General features: G+C 39.7%; 1 protein-coding gene across 4 annotated transcripts; it reads right to left on the bottom strand.

Moving 5' to 3' along the window:
• Nucleotides 1-887: 887 nt before the first annotated feature.
• Nucleotides 888-19479, bottom strand: golga2 (golgin A2). 4 transcript variants are annotated; one of them, XM_071465635.1, is made up of 27 exons: nucleotides 19349-19479; nucleotides 17815-17970; nucleotides 16213-16281; nucleotides 14544-14590; nucleotides 14171-14234; nucleotides 13483-13542; nucleotides 12495-12575; nucleotides 11921-11959; nucleotides 11736-11798; nucleotides 11322-11415; nucleotides 11084-11190; nucleotides 10823-10881; nucleotides 10463-10604; nucleotides 10155-10244; nucleotides 9673-9780; nucleotides 9453-9540; nucleotides 8808-8956; nucleotides 8392-8610; nucleotides 7914-8027; nucleotides 7404-7628; nucleotides 7029-7128; nucleotides 6458-6549; nucleotides 6005-6233; nucleotides 5630-5791; nucleotides 5405-5511; nucleotides 5042-5234; nucleotides 888-4357 (listed from the first exon to the last, which is right to left on the bottom strand). In XM_071465635.1, exons 1-27 carry the CDS (start codon nucleotides 19394-19396, stop codon nucleotides 4089-4091), a joined length of 3174 nt encoding a protein of 1057 aa, XP_071321736.1. In that variant the 5' UTR covers nucleotides 19397-19479; the 3' UTR covers nucleotides 888-4088. The 4 variants fall into 4 exon arrangements, with proteins under 4 accessions (XP_071321736.1, XP_071321734.1, XP_071321735.1 ...); XM_071465633.1 differs by lacking the exon at nucleotides 16213-16281 and adding an exon at nucleotides 14966-15118; XM_071465634.1 differs by lacking the exon at nucleotides 16213-16281 and adding an exon at nucleotides 14966-15118 and having other exon boundaries at nucleotides 5630-5788.
• Between the last annotated feature and the right edge of the window lie 1676 nt (nucleotides 19480-21155).

Raw genomic sequence — 21155 nt, 5'->3', positions numbered from 1 at the left:
ATTCCCTGCTCTTGGTTTGAACCTATAGCCTTAGAAAAAAAATCATGTTTGTTTTGTTAAGCTGTAACACGGTAGAAGTAAAAAAAAAAAAAAAATTGACTAAATGTAAATCTGGTCTGCTGGCATTTCTTTTGACCTGTAGCTTTTTGACAAACGTACAGTGGCATGTGGAATATGTGTGGAAAATTATCGAGCAATAATTTTGATAGTCCATCAACTGTTTAAGTATGGGTTTTTTTTGTTTTTTTCACCAAATATTCACATCTTTTTTACTCAAAATTAAATATCTTTGGGTTTTGGATTATCATAAAAAACAAGCTGTTTGTACATCAGCTTGATCTTTAGAAGATTTTCCATTTTATAGACCTAACTAATCAAGAAAATGATCAGCTGAATTATTAACAATGAATATCATCATTAGTCACGGTCTTAAGTATATGTCAGTATAGAACAGAAATGAAGTAATGGAAATTTGTTTGTTTTTTCACAGAATTATGGGTTTGAAATCCACGTTTTTGATCTCTGAGAAGATTCAAATGTTACAGGCCAAACTGATATCTGGACTGATTTGCTCACAGCCTGTCTGGGCATTTAGTATTTATTGTATCTGTGATCCTAACTGGGAAAAGCAATAAACTTTTTTTTTTTTTTTAAATGAAAGACATTTTGTAGGAAAACCACAGGTTTAAATAATAGCAAAAAATTTAGCTTTTCCAGGTTCACGGTCCTGGTACTGGAGCCATTGTTAATATTATGAGTAACATCCTTAATAAATGAAAATGAAAAAAAAAAAAATCAGCTGTTCCCTAGTATCTGATTCATGTGTGTATCACAGAACAACAGTTTGGAGTAATTATAAACTGATAAAGAAATCCACACACACTGTGTTTAAGTTGCTCAATCAGTTTTATTCAGGAGAAGGGGAGAAAATATTACTCAAGGAAACAAAAAAATCTGAAAGCTTCTGTCAGAAGCAGCCCTCAAACAAATCAGTTCTTCAGTCCTTCATTTCCATCCAACAGTCACTTCTATTTTACATTAAAACTGATTAGTCTCAGATACTAACTTACTTCAAATAAATATATTTTCTTTTTTTAGTCAATCTTTGTATTAAATCACAGCCAGTCAGTAACCACCAACACCCTGACTCTGTACTTACACACAGTCCACGCTGCCAGCAAACACTGCAGAACAGCCCCCCCCCCACACACACACACCAGGCATAATGAATATACAATATGTTACACAGTTACAGTATGTACACTGCCTCTTTTACAGTAAAGACAATAAATGCTTCTCATTGCTATTGGTTTCAATCACGCAGAACATATTTAACTGATTTATAAAGTGTGGGAAGTCATTTTCATCCATTTTTTATTGTTATTTTACAAGCCCCGAAACAACACTAAAAGGATTTTATTGTATATTTACCTTGGTCTGACCATTCCCAAAAGCAAAAACAAAAGAAAAAACCTATTTGTGGCAGGTTTCAAAGGAAACCAAAAAGTGACAGAATGCTAAGAAGCCAGGAATTTAAAAATCAAGAATGATGAAGTAAATTTATTCAAAAACCACCTGTTACTGCCAAAGTGCTGTGGTTTGGGGTAGACACAGTGCTGTTTACTTTTCCTGTAAACAGCACCAAGTACACACGGCCTCCCTATGTCTTACACTTTAATTACATTTTATTTTCTATAATAGTCTTAAAATAACAGCATCTGCACTAACACTTTCTGTCCTGTTTCTTTCCTGATAAATATCAAGTTTGTAATTTAATAATTTAACAAATATAACAGAGCCCAAAAGTATTCAGTGGGATTTTTTGTATATCCTTACTTATTAAAATCATGGAAAGAAGCTCACAAGAACAGAGGCCTCTGCCAAGGCTTGAACTGAAATGGAAACAAATTATCAAAATACTTTGATCGTGTATTTCTTGGTTATTAGTGGTAAAGGGAAACAGTCCTACACTGAAGAAATCAATTACTCCATTCTCCAATCTACATTTGTGAAAATGAGCATCTCTCTCTTCAAGCTCAACACCTGTCGTGTCTTCAGGTAAAGAAAAAGTATGAAGTCGGTCCAGATGGAGATTTACTCAAGTATTGTTACAAAATACGAGAATAACTAAATATGAACATTAAAATTGACTCCTTTAGTTCTCTACTTTTGGAAAGACAGTTGTTCATTTTCTCAAATTCTGATTGGTCCCACACTTATGGTAAGTCTTATTCTTGAAGTGAGCGCTCTCATTCATTTCACCTCCTGCTCGTATTTACACAACTTGGTCATCCTCTGAGTGCAACAATGCATACACACACACACACAATCACACTTTCAATTAAATTCACTGGCTTCAACTGGAACCCTCAGCTTCAGAGTGAGGCATCATAGGATTCCCCTTTTACTCCAAAGAGGCTCAATGGTAGAAACAGAGCTGAGACTTTGTACAGTTTTAGTGCAATCATACTTATATAATCCGATAGAGCTCTACACAAAAGTACAACAGATTCTGAAGAGGGAACAGCTTGGATTACATACATACATACACACACATACACTCACACAGTCCAGTTGTAAAGGATGTGCATTAATTCATCTTTGATATGTGGAACTCCAAGCAAAACGTAACAGAAAAGAACAGGCTCTAATTAATAGTGTCAATTAGTTTAGAAACTTAAAGACCCCATGAAGCAGTAGAGCTCAGGAAGAAAAATGAATGAATAAATGAGTTGTGTGGCTTGAGGTGTGGACTGAGTTTGCGATGCCTCAGAGCACCGGGTCACAGAAAATCCAAAGCACAAAGATGAATTATGAGAGCAGATGTAGCGATTTTACACCACACTTCCAATAACTTCTTCAACTACCTGAACATCTATCTTGCTAATGGAAAAGCTGAAGTACAGCGACTTGTAGAAACAATCATCTGGAAAGCAGCTCACAGCACAGCACCCAGACTCTCCCGTGTATCTGAATCACACTCTGAAGAAGATGCCCTCCTCCAGCGTTGTTTTCAGCAACAATGGAGAAAATAATGCCTTAATAACATCTCCACTAAAATGTGTTTTTTTTTTTTTCATGGGGTCTTTAAATTGAATCCATCCTCTCACTGAATCAGACATAATAACAATGGTGACATCTCTCAGTCTAACAAGATGTTTGCATCAATACAACACAAACGTTTCACATATATTAACACATTGCACTGTACAAACATATGACTTATTTTCAGTGTTTGCAGGAAAAAGACAATGTAGAGAAAAGGTAGTTTCAGGGACAGTACCAATCTGCAACACCTGCCTCCATCATCCTGAACCTGATCGTGTAACTAGTGAGCTGACTTTTTAAACAGCGCCAACAGTTTAAAAGCTATTATATGCACTAAGTTCCTGTCTTGACTTAACTTTAACTTCCGTCTCACTCTGCCTCCCCCTCCTGATATCGTCCTGCTGCACCCTTCTCCTCACTTCTCTTCACGTTACACAAACATACAGGTAAATACTCAGGTAACTACATTCAAATGTGATGCTCTTTTTTTTTTTGGCATGTGTACAGTGAATTATGTAAAACTGAAATTTGCACTAAAATAAAGTTGCACACCAACAGGCATCTAATCTTCGAGAGCTCTTTAAGTACTGTATCAGCAAGGGGACAGAATATAAGGCCCCTTTATTGCACTTATGTGTAAGACGGGAGATGAGAGAGAGGATAGGAAAATTGTGGTGAGGAGAATAATCAGATTGTGTTTAGGGAATACTGATTTTCTCCTCTCTGGGAAGAGCATCATGGAAAAAAAACAAAAACATAAAAACAACAACAAATAGAAAATACTCTCTTTTTAACCATGCACACTTTAGCGCCAACACACAGAACAAAGTGGGGCCATTTTCATCTAAATGGGTCAAAGACATTCTTCAATCTGTGACTGGTTCTGTAGGGTGTCAAATTCGAGAAGAGTTTTAGAATATGATCTATGAACTATAAACATGGTAAACTGCGGTGCTCAATATTCCCCAAGACTTCAAGACATGTCCAATATCTCACTCACTCACACACACACACACACACGCCTTTGTCACTCTCACACCTCACACCACCAGTATCTTGACTTCATCCTGTTCGTCAGGCCTGTAGAAGAAGGGGATGCAGGGGTTCTCCCCGAGGAAGGGGGGCGATCTTAGCGCTCCCTGGGGGTTTTGGATCTCCTGGAGCAGCTGCATGATTTGCTGGGCAGTGCCGTCTTCTTTGGGCACCAAGGGCTTGGAGTCAGTCTGGGCCGACCCGGTCGAAAGCATCTGGGACGAGGGGGCTTCCAGGCCTGCGCTGGGTTCTGACAGAGGAATGACCTCCATGTCTTCTGCAGGAGAGAAAGAGAGGAAGAGCAGAGTAAGCAATGTTTTTATTCTTGAGAGGAAGAACAGTGGAGATGCAACATTCATTCAGACTGCAATTTTCAGCCTGCTGACCTTATTCTAAGTAAGACATTAGGATGAAGGATGAGTGACACTGTATTTCTAAATCAGTCAACAGACTAAGTAGAATAGCCCAATTAATAAATAAAGTCGCTGACACTACATTGTCATACAATGTCGGTGTACCTCTGATGTTCTTCCTCAAAGTCTGCCTTTCTGTGTTATCGCTGGTATTTCCTTTTGCTATCCCCGTATGAAATTTGCAAAAGCGGCGTGCATCCTGCCATTCTTGTAACAACAATATGCAGCAGCAGGTACAGATACAACACATACAGCAACTGACAAAACCTATGTCACTGTAGTCAGCTACATAACCCACTGTGCACATCTCAAAGTTTACCTCCAATAACACCACTGTAGGAGGAGTATATCTTAATCTGCTATAAAAATTTTAATCTCAGTCTGGATTTTCCTTCCCCATTCAATTCTATAAAGACACTTTCACTTCCAGACACAAATCAACTCAACTACTCAAAAATCAGTTTGAACTTTGACATGTAAAACCACAAAGAGTTTGAGAGAGGATAGACGGTCAATACGAAACAGCACACACTCCTGCTTGTGCTCACCTGCTCCACTGACAGCATTAAGCTCCGCGTTTGTGTGCGATTGGTGCTCTGCGTGAGTGTGATCCTCCCCAACAGGAAGCAGGTCAGGGTTCACTGTACTTGTGCCGGCTACAGCTCCAGTGTAGCGGCTGTACCAGTCATTCCTCTCAGCCACCAACCTCATCACCAGATCCTGCAGCTCTGCCAGCTTCGCCTGATGGTTGAAATACAGAACAACATGACATCCCTCAGGATCAGTTTTCCCTTTAGTATCCACAGGTTCTGGATGTTAGTAAGAAGGAAAACTGAGCGAAAACATGCATCAACACAAACATCTTATGCAACTACATTGTACTGCATTGGTTTATTATCTCTGTGCAGTACCTTCATCTCCTCCTTGTCCTGGGCCAGCATGCTGATGTACTGCTCCTTCTCCTGGTGTTTCTGCTTCATGATGGCTCTCTGATTCTGGTACAGGGCTATGTACTCCCCTAGAAAGGCAACAGAGAACATCAATATAGCATAAATTTGTATGGTGATGAAGAAGTTTTGTCCCTCTCAGACAAAGTACTGTAATTAAAAAAACATTGTGCTGTTTTTCAGTCTCACCTATAGTGTCGGTCTCTCCAGACAGCTGGATGCAGCGGTGCTCCAGCTCCTCCACCCTCTCCTTCAGGTCAGCTTTCTCTTGCATGAGGGAGGTGAAGCGCTGCTGAAGCTTCTCCATTGCAGCTTGCAGGGCCTGATGAACCTCCACTGGCACTCCTCCTTCTAGGCAAGAGACAGCATAGAGTATACATTAGGATTACATACTGCACGCCATATACTTTATAGAACCAGAAATAATTGTAGAATATCAACAGGCTCAGAGGTGTTCATAAGAACAAACACTGTCCTATTTCAACAGAAACATAGTCTGGGATTTTCATTTAAAAACTACAATGTTCTTACTTGCACAAAGAGCAGCTATGTAATCTTCCTCACCTGAATGCTCGTGACTGTGGTCACAGTGACTATGTTGGCCCTGAGCGTGATCATGCTCATGATGATGGTCATGATCAGATTTGTGGCTGTGTTGTTGGTTTTCAAGGCTGAGTGCCACAGCGACCTGGTGCCGGGCTGCCAAGTGGAGCCTGTGCTCCTCCTCAAATCGCCTTCTGGCCTCGTCCCTCTCTCCCTCCAACTGTGCCAAAGCTCCACGAATAAACTCCTCCTGCAATAGGACAAGTGGTGATGACGATGTGAGAGGAAGCAGATGAACAGAGTGGAATAAGAAAAAAATCAAAAATAGTTCATTCACACTGTAGAATTAGCACTAAACCTTGCTAATATCAACTTCAAACTACCAAAAGTGTAATAAAAGTAAAAGGAAACAGACAAATCCGTAAAGCATATTGGAAGTAATTTTTCAGGATGAACATTCATCACTCTCCTCACCATCTCTTTCTGGCTTTCAAAGTCTTCTGGGATAACTATGGAGGAAGACATATTTGGACTCTCTTGCACGGACTGGCTTTCCACTCCATCTCCTAAATTACAAAATGACAAATTAAAACTGTTAGATTTTATGAATATTATTTCAAATTTCTTAAATGTGTGGTCCCAACCTGCAAAACTAACTGGTCACAGTCACAGTGCAAGAATGCAGCAGTTAATACTGCCCTTGCCTGTATGAAGCTGCTCCGGTGCTTCGCATCAATGACATTGTGTCCTAGTGACCTAAGTCTACAGTTTTCAGTTTCTAGGTTTTTTCTTATTTTCATTTCTTTCAAATTAAACAATATGAAGCATGAAAGCCATTATGCTTTAAAAATCTGGGTCACAAAAACATGAATCCTGTGAAGGTAACTTGAGCTGTTTTTTTGTCATTTAATTTCAAAAGGAGAGCACTCATACACACACACACACACCCACACACACACAAGGAAGTATTAGAGAAAAAAGTTTTGACACTAAATAAACGATAGAGGAAGAAGTATGAACATACCAGTAAAAAGATAAATCTTACCTTGGTCTCTTGATGATGTTGCTAGAACTGAGCTGTTAAGAAGCTCCTTCACCTCAGCCTTCAGCTGCTCATTGTCTCTGACTACCTGCTCCAAGTGGTCCTGTAGGAGGAGACACAGAGTCATTCAAAACAGTGAAGAAGAAACAGTTCATGAGAGAGGTGAAGAGGGCACAGTGACAGAAAGTGAGGCTTTACAGCACATTTTAAAGATTCAGTTACCTCTGCTCTGTACTGATTGTTTATGGTCCAACTCCAAACCCTCTGAAGCACTCTGCTTACATTGTGTCAATTTGTTTAGTGGGATGTTCACAACACAGTCACAATATACTCTGCTGCACAATAGATACCGAAAGGTGTTTTTCCTGAAACACACACCTGCGCTTGTTTGAGCTGACTGTGACTCATCTCCAGCTGCACACGGCTGTGGCTTTCATCATGCTGCAGCCGGTCCATGAGCTGGCTCTGCTGCAGATACTGGTGGTGGAGTTGCTCTCTCTCTGAGGCCAGGGCCTGGTAGCCAGCACAGTACTGCTGCAGGTGGGCCACTACCTGGTCCCTCTGCTCCATCAGACCCTGAGTCTCCTGACTTTTCAATTCCAGCTAGAGGCAAAGGAATGAAGATGGAAGTTATACCAAGAGAATGCAGAAAATGACTGTGTTGTCAAAGAATTTGTTTAATCGCTCCCTCTAGATGCTGGTTTCAAATATTGTGTTAATGCACTTGTATGTGTATGACAGAACAAGAAGAACAAGTATAAAAAACAACTAAATAAGAAACATACAAGAAAGCAAAGTGAAGTCAGCAAAAGTGCTAAAGCTGACAAATGCATTAACAACTGTGTCTGAAAGGGACATGTGTGTGTGCGTGTGAGTGAGAGATCACACCTGCTCCTTGATGTTGTGCAGTTCCTCTTGCAGTTCACCCATCCTGCGAGCCAGCTCCTTCTTCACGTGTTGCTCTGACTGGATGGCAGTGGTCAGCTCCATGTTCTCATTAGTCTAGTAAATGAAGGAGTAACAGGAATTTTGGCTTGAAGGCTATAGTCTGCCACCCTCTGAGGGTAATACCTGGTATTAATGTACTTTCCAAATTTACGAACCACTAATAACTCTTGAAGTTCTGATCAAACCTTACTACAACAACCAAATAAGAAAAGACAAAAAAAGAAGATACAAGGAAAATGTAAATAATATAAATTCAGAAGGCCCGCAGGATGCAGGAAAAAAAAATGTCATATGGATAACTGCAATTTCAAATGAAGATAGAAGAGACACAATGTAATATGTTTATATATGTATATAAATGTAACAGTAAACTCATCATTAGAAAAGGACAAATGAATAGCAAGATTTTCAGCCTCACCAGTTTAACAAAACCGTTCTGTAGCTCAGCCAGCTGGTCCTTCAGTGTACGGTTCTGGGTGAGAGCACGGCTAATAGTGGCCTTGTCTGACTGAACATCCTCCAACATGCGCCGACGGTCCTCCGCCTCCTGGGCTTGGTTCTCCACCTGCCGCTCCAACTCCCCCAGACGTGTCTCCTGCTCTGCACACAGGCGGCTCAGCTGCTCGTTATCTCGCAGCTGGGGGAAATATTACAGAGCTTAAGTGGTACAATGGTAGTTCTAATGATCCTTGAAACATTCAATGAAGCACACACCAATTTGTGTTTCTTTAAAAATTTTTAGAGGAAAAATGACCTTTATACTAGAGTTGAATCACATAAAATTCCTTTATTTATCAAGGTGGATATGATTAGAGAAAACAATGTAATGCATACCTGTGCCTGGTACTGTGCAGTAAGGGCTTCTTTCTCCTGTTGTAGTCTGTTAAGGCTCTCTTGTAGAGCTACCTCAGTCTCTGATGGCCCTGAGGACTGAGTCTGAGGCTCTGCACTATACTGAGCCTCTCTCTCCTGGGACAATAATGCTGAAGGAAGAGAAAACGAAGGACGACAGTTATCAAGTTTTGCTACAGTGAAATCCACCACACTATGGTAGCTGTGTCACCTGTATGTGCACAGCATTCAGAACGCTACAGCTTTTAATATTATGCACAACTACATATTATCATACAAAACACTGCTTGTGTGAATACCTAACAACAAGTATAATGTAGTACTGATGTTAATACAACTGTAGAGGGAAAAAGATTGGACCACACTGATTGAGTTACAGCATTAAAGAAAAAAATCATTTAGGCACACAAACAATCAGTGTCTGTGGCTGTAGTCTTTTTTGTTCTCTGAAGTTTGCCGTCTTTGATCCGACAAGCTCCTTAATCAGGTGTACATTGCTCAATGATCAATGGAGAACCAATTCCAATAATTCTATCACCTTATTTGGCTTAAGAGTTTTTCAAATGAGATGAAAAATAGTGAAAAAAAATCAAGAAGCACTAGATGAGGGCAGTGTGCATCTAATACCTGCAGCATTTCTTAGCTCTGCGATGCTGGCCTCTAGTTCCTGGACTCGGTTGATGTTTCTGTCCCTCTCCTCTGCAACCAATGACACCTGCGCCGACATTGACACACATCAATTAATGATTTGATTTGTTTAAAAAACAAATAAAGAACATACCACTCTCTTTATGTTCGAAGCTATAGTCTTCCACAGTGTTTATGTTGATATTATTGAATAGCTAACCTGTGTTAGCAGCTGTTCTGTTTTGTCTTTCCATACACGGCCCTCCTCCTGGATCTGCTCTGCGTAACAGTCCCTCTCTGTCTTCAGCTGGGTAATCGACTCCATCAGCTTCAACATCACAAACATAAAGGGGAAAATTGCGTTAACAAATCAAGACTGTCTGATTATGAGAGATGAACAGGCAGGTGTTTAAATACACATTTCACATTGGCCTTGAGTTGTTTATTTTCAAATGAGAAAAAAAAATGTCAGTTTGCAACCTTTATGTATCAGGTAATCAAATATGGAAAGTAAGATGAAAAGTAGCAAGTGTAGGTAACATCACATGCGTCATTCGAAGCAAACTTTGATGACTGAGATATATGTTTCTGTGCACCAACTTATAACACTTTAAACTGAGATCCACACTGACAGGCAAGTAGAATGACACACAATGGAGAGGTCTGTAAGTAACTGTAAGAAAACGGTCCTTGTACACACACCTGGTGGTTGTGTGCCTCCAGCTGCTGCTTCTCTTCCAGCAGTAACTGAACCTGCTGGTTGGCACTAGTGGGATCTGACTGACTGGAGCACTGGAGAAAAATAGAAACGCTAGAGTGAATTCAGGTTAATGTAAGAAAAAAAATCACCTGGCTGTGTTGTAGGCAATCACACTGCTTGAAACTAATCCCAAACGTCGACTTTGTTCATACAGTACATTGACAATAGAGTTGATCCACCAATTCCAATTACTGGTCAGAAAAAGATGAGTTTTACTGTGTGTAAATTTTGTGCTTGTGTTTTCACACACCTGTTGCAACATGAGGTCAGCAATCTCGAGCCTCTTGCGAAGATCTTCTAGCTCCAGCCTCATTGCTCCATTCTCCTGTGTACTCAGTTTCAACTGCTCCGACAACTCTGAGCTCTGCTGCTTCGACTCGTCACTCAAATTGCTGCAAACACAAACACATATGCACAGATTGTTCATCGTTTCTAACCCACCAGATCTGAAGATCACTCGTGAGTCTTGCTCATCCCATCTGTTGCTTTATGCACAATGTGAGGGATTTGAATTACTGTCTTTAAAGTCAAAGCAATTCTTATCAAATCCTCTGCTGAAGAAATCTTGTAAAATACATCTTAATGTGTATGCTAAGATAAAGTTACTTACTTCACTCTAAACAGCTCTAGTCTCAGACTGTCTCTCTCTTTTTCAAGCTCTTTATTGTGCTGGAGACAAAAAGAAAAACATTTATTAAAAATAACAGGCACTCAACCAGAATGATAAAACTCTCAGAACAACAAACAACTGAAATAAAGCATATAGGTAATGCTTTTGTGTGTTTTGCGTGAGAAGTCAGTTGGTCTTGTATATTGCATCCACATTACTCTTTTCAGTGTATTTTGTTCACAGGGAGTAATAACTGCAAACCTTTTCAAACTGTTTCTGCTGTGTTGAGACAGAAGAAAGAGTTCTCTCCAGCTCCGATACTCTCTGCTTTGATGCCTGCAGACGGTTGTTCAATTCCTCTGCCTCAGCTGCACACACACACACACACACAAATAGAGAACACACAAACTGTTAACTAACTGCTGTTAGGGTAAAATCTTGCCAAAATGAAAAAATTCTCATTTAATTGTATGCACCACTGATTATAAAACACACGCACCTGTTTTCTGCCGTGCAGCCTGTTGTGTGTATTGTAGTGCTGTTTGTAGCTCTGATTTCTCTGATACCAGTATACCAATGGTCTGGATGTGAACCTGAAGGGTAAGGGCAAACAGGGAGCATGGTTCTGTATGAATCTAGATAATGTTAACTGTTTTACATAAATGTACTTATTAAATCACAACACAAATAGATTACACCGTTTGAATAAATGTTTCAGGGTTAGCAGTCGGGGGAGGGAGGGTTGAATATCAGGGTTGATATCAGGAACTTTAACATTATACATTAATAACATGATACATTACATTGCAATACAATAAGACACCTGTTTTTTCTGTGAGGAAACAACTTCAGAAATGCTAAAAATGCACCATCAGACAAATTCAATATATGTGTTTGGGGCATGAGAAGTTACCTGCAATTGTTCCCGCATTGCTCCCTGCTCTTTTGAAAATCTCTGCTCAAATTCTTTCCGCTCCTAAAGGAAAAGTATACACAGTTCATGAATGACCAGGGAGAAAGCAGAAATTCAGTAGACCAGAAAAAATGGAGACAGGAATGAAAAGACACTGAAGCAGACAGAGGGAAAAAACTGTTTACCTTTTGTAGCTGATCTGTGAGCTCCTGAGATTGCTGTGCCTGCCAGGTCAACAGGATATGATTATTATTTTTTTTTTATATGTTTGGTGAGAAAGATCAACATGTCTTCCATCATAACAACAATTTTACCCAATTCTATAAAACATTACTAAAATTCTTGCACAAAAGAACTCATCTGCATTCCAGATAGGACAGGGATAGGAGAGAGTATTGAAATAATGAACTATTCATGTTATGTTAACCTTTTAAATTGATCGTTGTTAGAGTGTTAAACTGGCTTCTAAAGCCATTAAATTAGGCATCTACCATCAGATTATTACAGTTCTGCACCTAAAGCTCTCTTGATGCTGTGGTTATACTTTGTAGAAAAGTACTTAAATAAACCAAAGTGAAAGATAAATAAATAACATGAAAACCATGCATGACTTCTTCCAGTGTGTGGTTACTGAAGATGATGTGCAGAATGCATACAGTACATGCACTGATGTGATAATAAATAGTGGGAGGGCTGGAAAGGGGTTACTACAACCATACAGAGGTGTGCACACAAATACACACACACACAGCTTCTTACCAGCTGGTCTAGCTGGGTATTGAGCTGAGAGTTTGTTAGGTTGCTGGACTCCAGGGCGGCTGCCAGCTCCTGGTTCCGACCCTATCATGTGCACGCATGCATCCGGGAAAGGAGAGGAGGAAAAGGGGAAAAAAAAAAAAAAAAAAAAAAAGACAGGGATAAAGTGAAGTGGCAAAAGAACACATAAGAGGAGGAGAAAAATTCAAATGTAAATCATTAACATGGAGGCAAACAATAGCAATAACAAGTGAAAAATGTGTTTTTAATAATGAGACATGAAGCAAATAATTAAAATATATGATGCCTGTTAAACCAGTCCAAAACTAGTGGAGCCTCCATAACCATTTATATTAGTATCATTTGACTTCAGTTTGTCATATGAAGTCGCTGCCCAGTACAAAAATCTTCGCAAAATCTATGAGTCATTGAAATCACATTACATGGTGCAAAGGGGCGAAACAGAGATTTCTGGGTAACATTCAATTTCTGTACTTCCCCTATAACCCTCACCAGAAAGACAACTTAACACATGTATTGAAAGGACAAAACAGATATAAATGATTAGTATTATTATTATTAACTAAATTATTATTATTGTTAACTTAGTTTCATTAACCACACAAAGAGTCACAGTGCGATTACGTTGCTAATGTTGAAAGCATGACGCTTACTATTTCAGACAACTAGCAGGTGCACTATCCTTTAATTAACAATAAAGGGGTGCCAGAGAAAATCCAATCTTGGCACAGCATGTTGATACTGAATTGAGTTTCGCTTTATATCCAGGCATAGTGTGATAAAATGATCCCATGCTCAAAAGAAATCCTGGTTATACATGAATATACAGAGGACAGGAAATATACCTCATATTAAGTGGCTGCTGCTGTAAGTCCCACAACATGGATGGACTATTGCATGATTTGACTGACTTCTACTTTGGGTTTCAGATTTCAAAACAAGCCTTTGGTTTGTTAGATTTATATCTTACCTCCAGTTCTCTCTCACCAACAGAAGGTGCACTATCTCCATTCACATAAGCAGCAGATGACTGAAATGACACAGATTCTCTCATCAGTCCACTTCCAACTCAGAAAATTTATCGTTTTCATCACATGAGAAATTATCTATTTCTATATGCTTAAAGTTGAAACATAGTGGATACACTGCAGATGGGAAAATTGTTTATTCGGCAGTGGTAACATCTGCATTTCAACACCATGTGGGGCAACAATACTCTAATATATTTTACTTGAGAGTAATGTAATACAGTTTGCTTATTATATTTATGCATGACCTGCTATTAGATAACCCAGACGCATGCTTATACTCCTCTTATTTATCCTTCTAGACAGCAAAAAGTCAGTGTTAACTGTGTCCCTGACAAAAACCACACTTTTGTCGCTGACTTTACAAAACCCAAGTTCAGAGGAAATATATCAAGCTGGTTTGATGCACCAGTTGATGCTGTCTGTGTGCTTGAGGTCGTTGGGTACAACTGGCAAACGTGAAAATGCTTCTAGTGCATTCCTGCCAAGAATAGATGCAACACACTCTCTGTGAAAGTGCACATCAGTGGCAGTGTGTTATTGTTAAAAGCCCCACCACCGTATGACAAAGACATATGTGTGTGTGTGTGTGACAGACATGGGGTGATATTGGTGGTTCTAAAATCATACCTCAGAGACAAGGCCATTCAGTTGCTGTGAGAGCTGTCGCAGGCTCTCTGTGGAAGACAGTGGTCTGCAGAGTAACACACGCAAATGCACACATTAAATACACATTAACAGACACAAACAGACTAGACATTGTTATAATTGCATATAATGTGAAATAAATCAACAAATTCTAATTCTAAACATACAGTGCTTCATAGCAAAAAGTCTTTTTTTTAGAGAGACAGTTAAGTCCAAGTGTATTAGAGCAAAAGTTTGGCAGATTAAATATTTATCCAGACCACATGCATAAATATGTCTCTGTCCTATGTGTGTTGAGTTTTTCCATAAAAAAGATCTGAGGGTGTTGGTGGCAATGAAGAGTCAGGTAACCCACCTATTTTCCTCTGTTAAACTTTCATTGCCATTGGTATCAGGGTAGTCCTGCAGAGAGAGACAGATCAAAAGAAGAAGAGAGAGTGAGAGAGTCAGGCAGACAGACAGAGAGAAGACAGAGAGAACAAAAAATACAGCAAGAAAATTTGAGAAAAAGTAATCTGCTTGATGATAGAGGACATTAAACACAACAAACATTACAAACAACAAAAGCAGAGATGTAGCAAATTGGTTGTTTTCATCACATACATACATTCATAACAATAAAGCAATTGGAAACAGACCTATAAGAGTCATGATGCTAAGGCTGATAATTTTAGGCATGATGGACATACAGGAGTAAGAATAATAGACAAAAGATAGGGTCTGAGAGGCAGAGACGGAAAGAGAAAGAGAGAAAATGACTGAAAGTGAGAGACACACCTGCAGGTCAGTGTTGTGACCGACAGACTCAGGGTTATTAGTAGTGTTAGCACTAGCAGGGTTAGACACAGGTGAGCCACGGCCTGGCTCGCCCCTTGGGTCCTCCAGCAGCTGAGGAACTGAAGACCCCATGGGCTCCACATCAGCAAAGTTCTGAGGTGACACACACACAAAAAATGCACACACTGGTTAAATGCCATGAAAAAAGAGCAGTCATGATGAAAAAGCAACAGCAAGACCACAATGATGTTGCAAACTTAAAGTGTGCATATGCGAAAAAAAAACTTGACTACTGTACTGACTCAGATTAAGGTGACAGTTCAATTAAGTCAATGTATGTTATTTATATACCAATATATGTCCACAGCCTGAGAGGGTTGGTTGGAAGAACATACATAAACGGTGGGAACTTGCTGGTATTTTTTTTTTTTTTAACTTTTCTATCTTACAAAGCACTTTAATGACAGCTCTGTTACTTGAAGTGGTGGCTATTTCGCTGATGCTGCTCTAATTTTACATACCACTGCTACACATGGAGCTCTTTCTGAAACATTTTCAGAGTGAAAGCATTGAAAGAAGTGAAACTATACAGTGTGAATGCCAAAGGTAATTTGAATGACTGATAATTAACCTTTCTCTTTTACTTCAATAACTCTTACTGACTTTAACCTTGATGCGAGCGAGACATTTGCAATAAAAATAATACCTTTATAAGTGCATGTAAATAAGGCAAAGAAAAACAACACAAATGTAGCGATGAGAACATAGTTAAAAAGTTAAACAGACACATATATTTCTTGTTTTCCCAGATGCATGCCTGCATGACGCACCCAGATGCAGATAACACAGCCATGCAACTACTGAGACTCATGCCACCTACTGTGCATACTCTGCCCTATTCACAATGTACTTCTAAATTCAACTGTGAACTCCAGGAGATCACCAACAATATTTGGATGAACTGAAATAACTGAGCACCCTCCAAGTTTCTTGACCATTAATGCACTCTTGACATGGATTTAAAAATCACAGCACCAATGCAAGAATTAGCAAATTCGTCCCATGCTTTCTCATCGATGCAACAGAAAGAGTAAGTGAATTTGACAAAAGAGGGAGGTATGAATGGGGAAATAAGGTACAATATTAAATACCACATGAGGAGCAGCTATTTACAGCAGAGGGATGGAGAGGCAGAAAAATCAGGCAGGGGAGAAACAAAAAGGAAACAGAGAGGGACAGAGGCTCACCTGACTGTTGCCATAAGGAGGTAGGACTACTCCATTGCTTTGACTAAGAGCTTTCAGAATACTGTCAAACTACAGGAAGGAAGAAACAAGGGTGGAGAGTGAAGGAGATGTGAAAGAGGAGAGAACGGTTTAAAAGTGACAGTGATATAGACAAACAGGCACGGACAAGCAGCTGCTACAAGAAATCTTAGAAGGAGGAGGTCTTGAAGAGAGGAGGGTGTGTACGGAGGAGAAACTTAGGCTTGTATGTCTGGTCCAGGAGACCAGTAAATATATGCTGCATTTTGGGGAGCCTTTGATGCAACTGATAATCAGAATAACCCTATCAAAATAGAAATGACTGAAGTCAACAGTCGAGAGCCCTAGGACACTGCAACATTTTTCTAACTAATGCCCTAACTAATGCAAACTCCACAATTAGCTCTACAAACTGACACACTAAACTTGATCACATCTTCCATTTCTATCATCACATGCAATAATTAATTGCCTACTCTTATCCACCATTACATATAAAGCCAACTTAGAAAGTATTCTCTCTCTTTAAGGCTAAAGAACTAAAACAGTGTTTATAAGTTATCAGGTAGAAATAGTAATCTTTATAACATTAAATATCTTCATCACTGGTGGTTGTCGTCTCCTCTGTTCTGACCCCTACGACTGAACCCTTGGTGGGTACTGCCAACACTCACATTTTTGTCTTGTCCTGCTTCAGACTGCATGAGCTTAGACAGTCTTGGCTCACCAAAAATCACACATGTTTGGGGAAAAATAATGCATCGGAACAAACAATGAGACTCAGCAGCGAGCTCTCAAGCTGTGACGAGCCCAGATTCCAATTAGGCTTAGAAAACTACTGACCAACATGGTCTGTGGAAAACCGACCCGAATGTCAGCCGCCATGTGAAAGCTGCACACTGGAGTCACATGCCCTTGTGTGTCCTCACATTCTCAATTTGCTCAGAAGAGCTTTAAAACAGACTACCGAAGGAGCACAAGAGCTGTGATTAACAAATAGGTAAATTGCCTTATGGTAAGAGTATCACTGATAGGCATGTGACTCTGTTATTGGTTGACCTTTTTTTGACATCTCAGTCACCAGTGTCTTTCTTTAAGAACTCTATCACCTGGTCAGCCAATACCATAGAAGTTAAGGCTGCAGCTGTGTTGTTTGAAGAGTGTGTCTAACAACCTGGAGGAAAGTATCTGCCAACTTGACAGTAATTCAGCCATATCAGTTCACAACCCAAAAATATTTTGTGATCAATGGCGAAGGAGGCCATTATAAATCATGTGAGTTAAAGTAAATGAACAATAAAGCACTTTTTCTACAAGCATGTGGATCTCTTTTATCAAGTATTCAGCATATGTGTATCTTCCAGTCCCAGTTCTGTTGTAAACAGTCAACATAATGGTGAGTTTAATGGCTTTCTAATGTTATAACAGTGCTTAACTTGCAAACAAGAAAAAAACCCTGGTTACATTAGGTGTAACAAAACCAGACATAACAAGGACACAGACAAAGAGTCAAGCTGAAAAAGAGGTTGTTATTTGAACAAGAAGGGCAGAATGACAAGCAGGTAAGTAAATTGAAAGACTTACATTGATTGGAGAGTTTCTATCTGTTGAAGATGCATCGAGTTGGCCCGGTCCCTTCACCTTCCTCTTCTTCTTGGCCCCTGCTCCACCACCACCTCCTCCTCCACCCTTTTCTCCTCCTACACTAGCAGGGGAGCTCTTCTGCTGAAATTCCTTCAGCTGAGCAGCACATGAAAGAGGGGAACAATAGATGCATGAACAGGAATGCAGCAAGTACTTCTTGACTGAGAGAAAGAAAATTCCTCTGTTACCTGTTTTATAGAAGCCATAAAATTTTCTATCATTACTGTACAGAGAGCTAGCAGAGGGTTTCTGGAATCGTTCCCAACTTTAAATCTACTATAGACATTGTCAAGCTAACTGAATAAGGAGATGTGAATTTGGTCAGGGATGCACTGCTCCCATTCTCTGACAATACACCAGCGACTCAAATATCCGGTTTCAAGTGTATACTGGAATGCATAGCAAGTTAGTGCCAACGAGTTATTGACTGTGACTTTGACTTGTTTGTTCAATGGCTTACTGTTCCAAACCAAACAAATGAAGCTGATAACTTGTGGCACGGGTAAGATCATCTATTTGTAGTTAACCCATGTGACAGTTAAAGCAAACCTTCTCTTGCTTGAGTATGTATGGGCATGAGGCCTGTGACAGCTGTCGAAGGGGAAATCATAGGGGAACTACTGAAGCTGTCATTTCTAAAACACTGGGGTTAAATCGCCATGAAAAGTCAAGTGGTTATCACCAGGACAATCCACGAAAATTGCAAAGCAGCAAAAACTGCTGAAGGGTCATTTCCCAAAGCTAACATTTCACAGCTGATAAGGCCATCTTTCTGACTAGCCTAACAGCGCACCTAGCTAAAGAACACAACAGGATAGGGAAGAGGGGTGTCACCTGTCAAAACAGTCCCCGTCATTCTATCCAGCTAACTGTGCTACAATGCTAGACCAATATTTATTTTACTTCAGAAATGCAGTTTGTTGGCCATTTTCTTGGGTAATTGAGCCATCCTGCAAGACAAGAAACATAGCTGGTCGCCTGCTGTGTGGCAATCTTTACACTTACACATCACCAACTGCTCATTGGTGTTAGCAAGATTGCTAACGCTAACTTGCCTTAGTTAGCACGTTATGGTTTGCTAATAACTAAATTTAGCGTTAGCTAAAAAGACACATGAAACTAACAGGCAAAGAGACTAAGTTCAATTAAGAACTGACCAACTAACCGGTGTTAGATGCTATAAATGCCTCTACGAACTAAAAATAATCTACATAATCTGGGAAAGTTAATGCTATCACTAAAGGCCCAGAAGAAGCACCGGGCTCTCCTGCGCATTGTAGCCTCGAGAGGAGCGAGTAAGGTGGGACAACGGACAGCGCAGAGGTCGGACGACGTGTAATGACAACACCCCTGCTCCGTAAAGACATTTGTAACAAACCAGCAAAAAAAAAACCCTACAGCCCAACCCCACAAACGAGTATCGGAACCAGTGCATCCCACGTCATTTAGCTGGGTCCGTTGTAAAATACTTTACCTTTTTCTTAGCTGCAGCGAGTTTTATTTGCCTGCTCTGGTCGGCCATCCTGCTGCTCTTCTCAACGGACCGAACCACGTCATCAGTCTGGTGTCTGGTGGTGTCTTTGCCGGTGGAGGGCGCAGGACTTTGGCTATGATCCTAACTTAAAAAAAAAAAAAAAAACACCTCCAGAAATTTGTATGACACAAACCTAGACTATTTATGTCTTTACGACAGGCCTCAAATACTGCAAACAATATTCTAAAAACAATTTACCCCATTGTGACTTGATTGTCTTCTTTCCTTCTTTATTACTACTTGTTATTCTGTGTCCTAATGGGCTTCTTAATTTGTTAAGATAATATAAACATGCAACAACAGGCATACTTCTGTCACAAATTATTCAACCTTACTGACATGGCATTGGAGAAAAGCATGGCACCTGGGTGGTATCGGTGTAAACCAGAGAGGACCATGCAAACTCAAAGAAAGATGAGCCAAGTCTAAGATTCAAACCCTTGGACTTTCATACTGTTATGTGATGTGACACTAAACATGATAGTGATAAAATAATAGTATTTACCATTTGTAAAACAAAAAAGAAAAACATCAACAATGAAACTGTTGACATGTACAGCAGTTTGCAAGTACAAATTAGAGTACTGAAATGGAAGGAAATGCAGATGATGAAACACATATTTGCATACAATAAAGTGAAATCATTCTGAGCTCCATACAACCTCAGATACTGTCAGTGGCAGCTGCATTCTGTCAGAGAACCAGAGCCTTAATTTCTGAAAAACAGGTAGACTAATGAAAAATACATGTATGTCAAATATGAGGAGAAATATGAAAAAATAAAAAACAATGGTGAGTTTAATCATAAAGGGGAAGCACTGAACTCAGAAGTGAGTACAGTCTGAGGATCAGCCATTTCTGACTTGATCTGTCTCACTTCCTCCAGCTTTCAGACAGCAGTGTCTTAGCTCCTTCTACACTGGATGGGGAAAAAATTGAAAAGAAACGGGTTTATTCATAGCCTGTCCAACTATTCCACTGCAAAGCCAAGAGCCTGTGCAAAATGTTCAGTTGCAGAACAAGAAATTTATTTGAGCAAAAAAAGACAGCAGAATTTGTACACCTCCGCTGAGCCGCTGCTCTATCTGGGTTCATATATTAGACTAAGGCCTCTGGGAAGAGTAAGGTTAAACAAAAATAAAGGCGATCACATTAGTGTCAACTTCTGGGAAGAATAGTAATAGAATCTATATAATTAGTGGTAAGTCTCAGTGAATTGAAACAAAATCATTTCAGTCATTAAGAATTATCAACCATAAGAGGAGGTTAACATATCAAGAGCTATGGTTGTGTTGAAACTGTTAGAACTGGGGAAAAAAAAAAAATCAGTGTCTAGAGTTTTCACCTCTGATGCGTCTCACGTAAGCTGTAGAGCAGAGGAATACAATGCTCTGGAGTGCTCCAGACCCAGCTGTGCTGTAAGATGGACATACCCTCTTTCTAATTTGTAGCTCGTCAAATTTTCCACCCCCAAGGTTGCTAATATCACAACAGGGAAAAAGGAAAGTCACTGATATTATCATAGGTTAACAGGCTTTTATTAAGAACATGTACAATCAAAACTAAAAGCCAGGGACACCTGAATGGTTCACTGACCTCCAAGCAGGATAAATGATAGACAATAAATGAATGCAACCCATGCGTTGGGCTGCTATAAGTTCACCTGTTTTCAATACTTTAAAAATGAACTTGTTCAAGAATTTCCGAGTGGCCTGTCTTACTATTCTGTCTTGTTTCAAGATACAGG

This window comes from Trachinotus anak, unplaced genomic scaffold (genome assembly GCF_046630095.1).
Source record: "Trachinotus anak isolate AG129_WGS33_773 ecotype Australia unplaced genomic scaffold, CSIRO_AGI_Tana_v1 ptg000028l, whole genome shotgun sequence".
NCBI lineage: Eukaryota > Metazoa > Chordata > Actinopteri > Carangiformes > Carangidae > Trachinotus > Trachinotus anak.
Note: the sequence above shows the minus strand (reverse complement) of the source record. Positions and strands in the feature narration are given on the sequence as shown.